Below are 12,175 nucleotides of genomic sequence, written 5' to 3' on the forward strand. Positions count from 1 at the left end.
CTCAAAGCAGGTGAAAAGCACAGTTGTTGTTTTTTTTTAAACTAAACATAGCAATTATGCTAGGAAAGTAGCTTTCTTTAATTATTCCAAGTCTCCCCTCATTTCTTTATCTTGCTAGGAAAATGGGAAACAGGTTGATTAGAAATCATACCTGAAATACAGAACATATAGCAAAAAACATTTATGCCATTTAAAAGGTCTTGAAAGTAAATATTTTGTATGATCACCTTTATTTTTTAACAGTCTGAAATCTCTCAGGAAAATTTCTCATCATTTCTTTAAATAGTCTTTGGAAATGGTTTTCCAGGCTTCTTGAAGGATATTCAAAGCTCTTTTTTTGAATTTTCACTGCCTTTTGTTCAGTTCTCTGTCAAGATGATCTCATACTGCTTCAGTAATTTTGAGGACAGCTGACCTCACCTTTCCTGACCAAGGTGAACAAAAGCCCATTCCTCTGAAAATGGTCAGATACAAGGGGTGGACTGAAAATGAGAAAAAATAGGCAGCCGATGTCAAAAGAAAAACTTTGAAAACTTTCAGAAAGAGTGGATAACTATTGCTTAAGGCTAGTTTAAAAAAATTACATGAAAGTCGGACTCCTTGGAAGAAAAGATAAATAAATGACGGGCACATCTTTGTAAATGTCTCTTGTTCCTGTTTTATTTTGATAGTCCTTGTCCTGTGTGCGGCCCATTCCCATTCCCTCGGTACTCCCTCGTGTATTTAACCCCTGTTTTCCTTAGCTCTTTGTCGTGTCGTAACCCCGTCACTGCTGTGTGTTTCCCTTGTGTGCCTGTTTAGGTCCTAGCTTCTCAGTTCCAGGGTTTGTTTTCTTGTGATCCAGCTTACATTCTAGTTTTCCAGAGTTTCAGTCCTTAGTTACTATGTTCAGGGCTTTTGTTTGTTTTCTGTGAGTTTATGTTATGGTGGATTTCCCAGCAATAAAGCTGCCATTTTCAGTTAACCTCCCGTGTTGTGAGTCCTGCGTTTGGGTCCTATATCCTGCCTGCCACACAGCTGAACCTTGACAGTTTTATGTATGATCTGACTCATGAATAATGTTCAGCATAATTCTACTAGAGGAAATTTAGAAGGTGCACCAAATACTAATTTTATTATCATGCACTTAAGGGAGGGGATCAGCTGATTATGAGCTACATAAGACAGTCATAATAGTGTCTTTGTGTGTATCAGTACTTACTCTTACAGGTAGCTGGGGCATCTGACCCCTCCCAAGTTCGGTTGGCAAGGCACCGAAGAGTCCGATGCCCCGCACCCAAATAGTACCCAGTTGAGCACTCCAGCATCACCACAGAACCAAACTCTCCCAGCCTACCAGAAATTAGGCGGTAGGCCATGTGATCTGAGAGGACGTCGCCAATGCTGGGGCAGTGGACCGCTGGACAAATAATTTATGAAATGATACAGTTATATAAAATGTAACTGAACGGCAGGTGACTTTTAATTCTTAATTAAAATCTCTGATAATGTACTATTTGTATAAATTACAATTTAAAATGTATTACTTATTTATAATTCTAAACAAACTCCAAATTAATTAACGATTTAGTGGACAAAAGGTTTTTTCCAAAAATAAATGATGTGTGAGTCATCTTCTCAAAATGCATCCTGGACACTGAGAAGAGAGCTTCCAGCTAGAGGCTCTAGCTTTTCCTAGAACTACCAGTGCTTACTTTTTTGTTAACTAATACATTGTTAGAAATACGTACGTAGACATCTGGAGACTGAGGCAGCATTGCTCCAGCTGCCATCCTCCAAACACATGGCAGTCATCGGAACACCTGGGTCAAGGTGGTAACCATGGTTACACTGATAGGTGACCTGGCTCCCAACAGTATACTGGTAAGCATGGAAGCTGCCGTTTCCCGGTGACGGAGGTATGCCACATGAGACAGCTGCCACACAACAAAAAGAAAAGTGTTGCAGGAGGAATCCTTTACAACTGCAAATTTTTAATCCTTTTTACCCTTGTTCAATATCACTAAGAAGACTGAGAAATAATTGGTTTAAAATTTTACCTTGACAAAAAGGCGGCGGGGTATCCCACTGGAAAAGCCCATTGGAGTCGAGCTTGCAGGTGGCATTGCTTGAGCCCACCAGCCTGTGACCACGATTACAAAAGTACTGAAGTCTGCTACCTGGGCGAAGTTTGGTTCGGTTGACCACACCGCCATTCAGAGGAGGATCATTAATGCTACAGTAAGCAGCTGGAGGCAGAGAAACAAAGAGAGACAGAGAGAAGACAAACAATAAAAAAGTGTTCTCAGCGGATAGCTTAATCGACAGTCAAATTGTACAAATAATTTGATTTCCTAAGCTAAAAATAACTAACTGCCGTGACATTTTAAGAGTTTAAGAAAGTCTGGAAAGTTGGTGACATTAATTGTAACACTCCAGGCAATCTGAAGAAAACAAAAAGTAAATGCCATCTATTAGGGAACTTAGTGAGCATACAACAATCCTCAAATTTGTCAAGATAATCCCAAAGCAAACAGAATAATCATAAACTAGAAGAAGATATTGCACTTATTCTAAAACTTTTCCAAGTAGTGCAGTGTTTTGTCTTCTTAGAGCAGAGTGTAAGTGTGGTAGAGCATGAATAACACTCTAAACAGTAGCTAGAACACAGCACTCAAGGGCCGCTTGGCTCTTAGTTCTCTGTCTGATGTGGTCACTGCTTCACCTGATCTTGGCTCTCCTCCCTCTTGGCTTCACATTAGTGGAATGACATTCCCACTCTGATCAGGACAACAGAGTCTGTAAATCTTTCTTTCCTAGAAGTGTCATATGTCATCTGTTCCCTTTGATTCATTATTTCAGATCTTATCATAGCTATGATCCTATCATAGCATTTCTCTGTAGCATAATCATTATTCATTTAGGGTCCTCCTTTATATCTCACTGTGTATAATTTCAATAAAGGGACACAGGCTCCATTAGGATAATATTTTATCTCAAGACCAGCACATCAGAGTATCAGTTGTTGTTTATTACTGAAGATCTCTGGAAGTTTTAGTCACAGGAAAATTTAAAGGGTACTTCATATGATTTTCCTTTCCTTTTTTCTGTCATAGTTCCCATCAGACAATAAAATGTTCGAATTGTGCATATATAAGTAAGCAGTAATAACCAGCATAGTCAGTAAAGGAAGAGCTTTTATCTTCAAACACAGGGTCATGAACCGCGGAGAGACAAAAATCTATCTAAAACGTGTCAGTTCTGCTATTATCTATTTTACCAGATAGTCATCAGCTAATGAGATGCCAGTAAACACAGAATTTCTACCAAAGGTTGAGCAGATATTCCTGTGGAAGCCCAATAATATTGAGGCTTTGTGGTCAGTATCTTTTTTTGTTGTTCTCTGTTATACTCTGCCATTAAAACAGAGCTTTCTAACACCATCTTTTACCCTAATGTATCTACCAGCTGACTTTAAATCCTACTACTGCCCAAGCAAAGAGCTGATATTCCGTAGCTTCACCAAACCTTTAACTGCCTATTATTAGGCCAACTAACACTGATAACCTACTGTCTTCACAAATGGGTTTATCTAAATGCAAAAGTCCAGCAATCATCCCTGCTTATTGTATCCAGCTGGATGAGTTTATTTATAACTACCCTTTTTAAAACCATTCTGATGAAGGCTGCTCTTGTCTGAGTACAGAGCAGAGACTCCTTGACTTGGTCTTGGTCTATATCAACACTGAAATCTATTCTTACGCCTGCTTATGTATCTACAATAATTCCATTTGTCTGTCCAATGACCAACTATTTTCCTGAGCTTTCATTTAGACTTATTTTAACTGCTTCCACCTTTATGTTGTTATTCTGTTTTACTCTAGTTTTTATACCATTCCTCTAACATTAACTGCATTGTATATTGTGACTTTAGCTCCGTTTGTAGTAGTTTTAGCTGATGAATACATCACCTTAATTGTTTATTTGAAAAAATGGAATGGCTCTGCTCTCACATGTGCTGTGAAGACATGCTGAGACATATATTATTTATCCTACTACCACTGCTGACACCTTCTTTAAAATTTACTAACTACCATTCTTGTTTACAGCCTGAACAGAACGCTCCCTGTATGCATTAAGGCAAAACCAACAAAACAGAGAGAGAGAGCGAGAGAGAGAAAGATGGGTAAAGAATTTCCAAGTGAATCTTGACAAGTGAAACTATTAAATATATATAAAAGTGATGAGGCTATCCCAGCTTTCAGGATGGTCCGATGATAAATATATGCCATACAATTAATAAAAATGACGCAGGGTTCATTTCACAGCCAAACAATACACTGGGTCCACAAAGAATAATAAGAAAAAAGTGTAACAGTGATTATTACAGCTTACTCCATCTGCCAACACACATTTATAGTATATACTTCTGAGGATCCTCACAGGTATAATACATTTCCTGCCCCCTAGCCATAAGCACACCAGCATGTCAAAGAAGAAGACATTTCTAAACATATATTTATGATACAAACTGTACTTTAGATATGTTCAGTTTCAGTGTAAAGCTCCAGATCATTAATAATGTATAGTAAGTGAAAAATCCCACCTATAATTTTTTGTTTTCTCTAGAGCTGCTGTTGTCGATGCAATAAGACACCATGGGGAAAGACAATTCTGTTACTTTAAGCTGTTTTGCAGATATAACCCAAAGACAAAAATATATCACACTTATTTTTTTCCCTTCAGTACACAGAGCCAGGAGACAGGCCTTGTGACTTACTCCTTCTAAACCCAAATAGGATTAGTGTCACTATAAATTATTTTTTCTATGACTAAGATTGGGGGATTGTCTTTAACGAATTCTTAACAAGTTAAAATGATTAAGTGGTGAACTAGCTTACAACCCTAAATCTAAAAAAGCCAACACAACCTCACAGTGTTGGCAAGCCACTACAGATTTAATTCGCTCAATCTGACAAATTAACAAATTGGAGTTACTAATTCTCTTTTGCTCGTAAGTAGCATGATGCATTCAAATATAATGTTTTCTAAATAATCATTGCTCACCCACCTGCAACCTTGATGAATTACTTTCATTATTAAGAAAAGCATTAGGGATGGTTATTCACTAAAGCAGAACAGAGCAGCTAATTTAGTAGTCAAAAACACAGTTTTAACACAGGGGGTCGCACGTACTTCCAGGTACTGTGTTTAAAAGCAGAATAAGAGAGCAGCCCCTTCCAGAAAACTCACATTGGAAAATTGACATTCATCTAACGCACAAGGATATTCTATTTCAATCAAATAATAACATCAATAATTCAGGCGATACCAGATGTACCTGAGTACCGTATCTTGAATCCTCTCTTGTTGGTTGCATGGTCAGTGGACCATCGTAGATAGAGTTGGTTTGTCTTTGATGTGAAGTTCAGTTGAGAGGAATGGTTCCCACTTAGCGCAACAAGCAGTGGGCTTTGTCCGGAAGATCCTAATGAAACAAGTAATTTAGTTTTCAGAGCTTTTTACAATAAATGATCAATTTTTATAGATGTGCCTTTTTAGACAATACGCTATTTTGTCATTTTGAATTGTTGCAAAGAAACGTAGAACAATGTGATGATGTTAATTTCTTAGATATGAGTTTCCATGCATATCTACAGATGAAAAATAGCCTAACGTGAAGCGACAATGAAAGATATGAGGTACACACAATCACCAATTTCAAGAAGTGACTTGCTACCTCCAGATTACTTGAACAGTGTCTGCGTTTGATTTTGTTTACAAAAGACACACAACTCATTCGTGATTTTTCTTTTAAATACCATAGCATCTGTAGCATATCATTTGCTGAACAGCGTTCTACAAATAGTCTACAAAAAAGATTAAGAAACATCTATTGACAGTTTTCTCTTTTCAGTAATGCTTCAATAGATTAGAAAACAACCCGGTCACTGATGCTTCTTCTGTGATGTCATTAATCTCAGAAATATCAGAGGGAGCTTACATTGGTCTGGACCAGCCAAGATTAATACTAAGAGAGAGAACTTATGTGCAAATGTGTTCACCCTGCTTGGGAATTCTAGTAAAATTTGCATATTTAAAAAAAAATGTGTTTGGGTAGCTTGTTATAATGTTTATTGGTATAAAAATTAACATTTTTAGCTGTCACTACTCAAATTATTCTAATATAGCTTCATAAAGTTCTTAATATACACTGCACAAAAAAGGGACAAAATTATACACAGAGCACACTATCTACTCTGTACACAAATTTCCTGCTCCATAACCTACTTGGAAGTCCTGTGGGGTAAATTCCTAACACCCCAAATGAGAATTAAGTATTATGTATCTTATTAACTGAACTGTTGGTATTTTGAACAAGAAAACATAAATTAAAGCTGGATCTGAGTATGCGTGTGTATGCAGATGTAACAAATGTAGGAAAGGATTGTGTACCATCAAAAATCTCCAGTTCATCAAACTGCTTCTCGCTGTGGAACATCTCGACATAGATATTGATGGTGTAACCTGAGGGGGGGGAAACAACACAATCATTTACTGCCACATGCAAATGTACTGTAACATGCAACACATAGTGTATACCAAATGCACACACACATGCAGAGGCGTATGCAAATGTATGCATGTTTAGGCTGAAAGACCAAATGCAGATACATAGGTCTATCAGGTCCAAGAATAAAGCAGGTTAAGGTTAAGTAAATAACACACAGCTTGAGTGTCATTTCACAAAATTTTGTCCTCGCTGTAAAGAGATCAGTCTCTTTGGTTGCATCTAGCTGCAGATGGTAAGTATTCTTCATTCACAAGATTATTCCAACACACATGTGTAACCCCAGAGATAAATAGATAGACAGATAGATAGATAGGATACACACTGTACCTGGAATCATACGCAGCAACCAGGAGCATGTCTGGCTGTTTGGATAATTGCTAGGAAACCCAGGGCTCAGTATCACACCCGAGGATGAAAACCGTTCCTCATTGGCTGGGCACTGGGCTGAAGAGGTAACCAAAAAGCCAGTTAAAGCTATCAGAAATGTAAAAAAATTAAGAATAATAAATACAGCCTTGATTCTGGCTTTCCTTAATGGAAGGCCTATGCTTTTTAACACACACAAAAAAGTGGAAATGCATGCAGTATGCAACTAACCTGTAGTGAAAAATGTTTTAGACTTGCTTTAGATGCGTGGTAGTCATGTAACAGTTTAAAATGTCAGCATATGTGAAACCTGACGGCCGCATGCCCACTGATTCATCCTTTAAAAATGGCCCATTTATTAGTCTTGAGCAAAATAACTGCAGAACCCTTTCAATTTTCCTGTATGTTGTTTGTTTCGTTAACAGGATTAAACACAAAAGGAGTGCTAGATCCTCTAAGAGAGATTTTTGTTAGAATTCCTGTTATAAGAATAATGCTTTCTTTTCTTTTTTTATATAGAGGAAAAGGAGTTTCACATGATGGAGAAAGCCATGTGTTTCTTTAAAACTCGGCTATAGAAGGAAAGAAACTCATTTTCTCAAATAATGAAAATCAATCATTTTTTTTGTGTGTCTCACAGAATTACCAGTCATCTTAGCAGAACTGAACATGTAACATTTTTTTTGAGGAATCTTTACTCACAAAACCAAACATGCCATTTGTTTGCAACAATGAACTACTGTGTTACAAAAGTATTATGCCCATTGTTGGAATATATGAGAAACCGGCTAAAATAAAAAGCTGCTACGTACTTTTTAGCTAACATTTTCAGTTTCAATGCATAATCCTAAGACTCTTCCAGAGAGATTGACTGCATTAGCATCAGTGTGGTTAAACTATAGCCTAACCATTAACATTTGAATGCTTAAACTTTAAATAACTTTGCCACAATGTTTCAAATCATTTTGATTTTTTGAAAAGTTTTATTACTGTGAGTATGTGTTTCAATAAGTGATTACCTGCATTACCCTACAGGAAACATGACAACTCCCTGAGAATGACGCTGAGCTTCTTTTATGCAGATGGGTTATATGTTTTGAATCCAAATGTAGTAATTACACAACAATAACTAAAGTTTTGGAGATGTGATTGGAGAAACAACATGTCTTTTATGGGAGAGATATATTATAGAAGCATAGAAGAGAGATACTAAGTTGCTCATTCTGATTCTTAACATACTTATATAATGCCAGTGGTTAATATTTCTGCTACTGCTAGCAGTAGTAGTAGTAGTAGTACTAGTACTACTACTGCTAGCAGTAGTAGTAGTAGTAGTACTAGTACATAAAATAGTGGGATAAATATAAGCAGTAATTAATTTTACACTTTTGAATAGGACTAATTTTCAAAACCATGACTCATTTTCAAGACTACGAAATAAAAGAGGCCACAACTGCTTTTAAACATCAATATAGGTTTAGTATTCACATGGGGTACCACTTAGAGCAGCTGCAGGATACATCCTGTGGCTGTGGATAGAAATTTGTCAACAAAATTGGGAGCCTAGAAAATGTGGGTGTTGACTAGGCAGGAATGATCTTGCAAAAAGACAGTTGAAGTTGAATAATGAAAAGTCAGGATCTGTCGATTCTGGAGCTTGTGGTGAATTAAATGTCAGGATATCTCAGCTTCTGCTGTATTGATTTTGACTTCTTTTTTTAATCTGTCCCTGCATAGTAAATTCTCTTGGCATAGGCAAAAAAAAAACAAAAAAACCCAACAACAATAACTTCTGGTTTGCTTTGTTTTTGACAGTTCCTAAAATGTGCAGAAAGCAAAGAACTACCAACCATTTTAAAAATGTATATTCTGTTTACCATATGCATGCTAACCTAAGAGAAACCAACTATACACTGAGGATAATAACAACATAATGTTACTTTAGATATTAGGATAGATCATTTCTGTAAAATATGCCTTACCTTGACATGTTGGGGGCGGGGTTTCAAAGAGCAAATGAGAGTTGAGTTTACACATAAGCTCTGCCTTTCCAAGCAGCGTGTATCCAGGTAAACAGCGATACTTCACAATATCACCTAAAATGGGAAAAATTATATTGTATAACATACATATATATAATTATAAATTCTGTTAATTTATTACACGAAGCAGGCAAAGAAAAGAAAACCTTGACCATAAAATTTCAACTGATAGGTTCACAACTGTTTTTAAGAAACTACATTATTTGTAACCCCAATCTAATGGATAATAATAAGTACATAAAAGCCTATATTAAATACTCTAAACAGACGCAATCGACTACTAATACAGATGACACACTGACTTTCTACAAATCTTTAAAATAATTGCCAGGTTGCAATGTATCTCTTTGTATATCCCTTCAAAGAAGAGCTTCTTATTTTGTTATTACTAAAATGACTAATGTTGGAAGACTAGTCGAAAATCGCCTTTTCCTGAAATGAGTACATATTTGCACCAAATGAAGAGTGCAGATTTTATCCCCTTCTGTTTCAAGAGGAGAGGATCGCTTTACAGAAAATAAGGAGTGAAGAGAGAAGGAACAACAATTTTCACAATCAACAGCCCTCTAAATGGAGTGTATTACATTACGGCTTGAAAGAGTCTATCTTTATGAACTTTGGGAAAAAACTCTGACATTTTATGATTTGTATTTTTTAAGAAGCGAGCACCAGATTAATGTTGCTTCTTTTGCCTTCCAAAGAAAAACAAGAAAGGTTTTCCATCTTAAAGTGTTGTAAATCTACCGGGTGATTTAATGCATGCTTCGCACTTCCAGGAGACGTATAGTGCCTCACAGCATAAGTCCAATTTTAAACAGAATAAACAAGCACATTATTTTCTTGAGAATGTTCAACAATTCTGTAATTTGGTAGCACATCAATAACAAAGCTAGTGCCCTCTCGAAGGAACTTCATTCTGGCAGGTTTTGTGAATGTAAAATTCACCTGCAGTCAAACAGTCTGAGAGGTTTAATATTTGTGCATATAATTACGCCAAACAAGCCCAAATTGGCTTCACTTGTGGTGGGCTCAGGTTTGGCACTTTTTTCATGTTGCTTCATACGGGGGAGGTATGAAGTACGACTTTTACCCCCTGGCTCACTGTTGCGTTTGTCTGCATCCTTTTAGGACTACTGCTTTCACCTACAATTTTCAATCTGAAAATAAAAGCTGATAAAAAATAAAGTAAATGTCTTCATCATCCTTGAAATAAAATAATATGCTACCAGTGCATTATTAAAAGGTTAAAAAATTCAACAGATCATTCAAATATCAAGAAACTTTTCTACATTCATAAAAGCTGGCATGTCAAAATATGGGTTTTCTGTACAAAAAAAAATTGTTTCATATTTTGCCAGAAGAGACTGGGTTCTATTTGCCACTGGCAAGGTACATTGATCTTGCTGGCTTTTATGAAATGTGTGATTTTTTTTCTTCTTTCTTTTCTCTTTTTTAAATTACAGCCCTGTTGATCTAAAAGGTCACCATGAGTAAGCTACTTTTCACAAATCACACACACAAAAACAGGGCTGAGAGAAAAGAAAAAACTTGACAAGCAATCATTTATACCAAAATGCATGTTTATAGACATATAACGGGGTGAATTGCATATAAAATCAAGAGGCCTTTGTAAATAGCTTTATCCAAATCATGACCAGGTGTTTGCCTAAAAAAGTGACCTCCTTTTGTTACCTGACAGAAATGCCATTTCAGTGCAGATAAATAAATCAGCAAACAAAATATACACTGGTTGGTCGTTTTGTCTAAGCATGAGGGGCAGATTCTTGCCCACGTCTAACAAGGCTTTATGTGTGAGGTGGTCTACATTTTACATGACATTTGTGTGGTGGAAATATTCAAGTCTGCAGGTGCTTTGCCTGCTCTGGAACTGGCATTGACAACTCTTGACCAAGGAGAAGTCAGACTCCACTCTTCAAAGATATGCTACACCCTCTGGGTTGCATCTTTGCGGAGATCGACTCATACTACGCCATGATGGATTTCAAGGATTGCTGGCTCAGATAGACTTTATTTCACATTCCCCTGACCTCAACCCTATTGAACAGTTATGGCAAGCATCCCACAAGAAGTCCTTTGAACCAGGGGGAATCCAGTGAGACTGTCTTTCCAATACACTAGATGGCAATTGCAACAGCTTTAAAATATTATGTACAAAATAATTTTCTTTGCAAATCTGTCACTATTATTTTTATCATATTTGCTTCAAAGACACCGATACATAGAGGTACACTGAATGGATTTTATGAACAAGTGCCTCTGTACCACTAATAAAGCAAAAGAAAAAAAATACCGTGACAGACAAGCATGGGCCTGCTATATTTAGATAATGCATTTGCAAAGTAATGTGGCAGATTAATGAAGTAATCAATCAGCAGAATAATGACCTACTACAAGCCTGATCAGGTAGTTTTTCATTTTGATCTTATGATAGATAAGGCTGATGATCCTTTTTAATTCTGAAGAATGTAACAAACGATATAATTAAAAAAATCTTGCTAAATTAAGCAAATTTGTCATGCATGAATGCAGGTTCAGCCGACTTGTTATCAATAAAAGAGTTTTGCAGGTTATTCTGTTATAGCTGTTGTGTTTTTTGCAACTTTTAGTCAACATTTTTCCCCCGTATCAAAACCGATGATTATTAATCATGTCTATTACCTATTTGGAAGTCCTCATCTTCATAGATCATCTCTGCATTCTCCACAACAGGGGGAGGAGGGCATTTCTTCAGACGGTACGCTGAGGAGAAGAGAAGAAAAAAGGGGTTGAGGAGTTGTCTTAAACACGTTTACCTGGTGCAATATTACGAAAATCATGTTATTTTTCTCTTACTGTAGGTCACTGCAGCGCCTCTCCTTACCCTTTCACCCCTGTCTAAAAATGAGGCCTTGCCTATATATGCATGAGGTATAAAAGGTAATAGGTAAGAATATCTTATAATTTACAAGTATGTTTTTAGTGTCTGTCAGTAAGATTACCAAGCTCAATGTCAAGAAGCTTGGCAGAGCGCTAGAGCTCCGTGTATGGAAATTCTAATTTGGATGCATATCTAGATCACTTTCTTAGAAATCCTACAAAAGAGCATATGGCGAGAAAAATATAAGCAATTAGCCAGACTCTCAAATCTTCATATCCCAGAGTTGCAGAAGACTCTTGGTTTCAAACGTGATTATCATCCAAACATATTTGGATA

At 36.7% G+C, this 12,175-nt stretch overlaps 1 protein-coding gene across 1 annotated transcript in view; it reads right to left on the minus strand.

Moving 5' to 3' along the window:
• The window catches only part of LOC116333697 (CUB and sushi domain-containing protein 1), a 422,781-nt gene that overhangs the window by 43,984 nt on the left and 366,622 nt on the right, over positions 1-12,175 (minus strand). Inside the window, 8 exon segments of the mRNA XM_039613940.1 lie at positions 1,202-1,399; positions 1,731-1,916; positions 2,040-2,228; positions 5,321-5,467; positions 6,436-6,507; positions 6,881-6,997; positions 8,902-9,015; positions 11,641-11,721. Of these exon segments, the coding sequence (XP_039469874.1) occupies positions 1,202-1,399; positions 1,731-1,916; positions 2,040-2,228; positions 5,321-5,467; positions 6,436-6,507; positions 6,881-6,997; positions 8,902-9,015; positions 11,641-11,721 (1,104 nt within the window).

This window comes from Oreochromis aureus, linkage group 1, assembly GCF_013358895.1.
Source record: "Oreochromis aureus strain Israel breed Guangdong linkage group 1, ZZ_aureus, whole genome shotgun sequence".
NCBI lineage: Eukaryota > Metazoa > Chordata > Actinopteri > Cichliformes > Cichlidae > Oreochromis > Oreochromis aureus.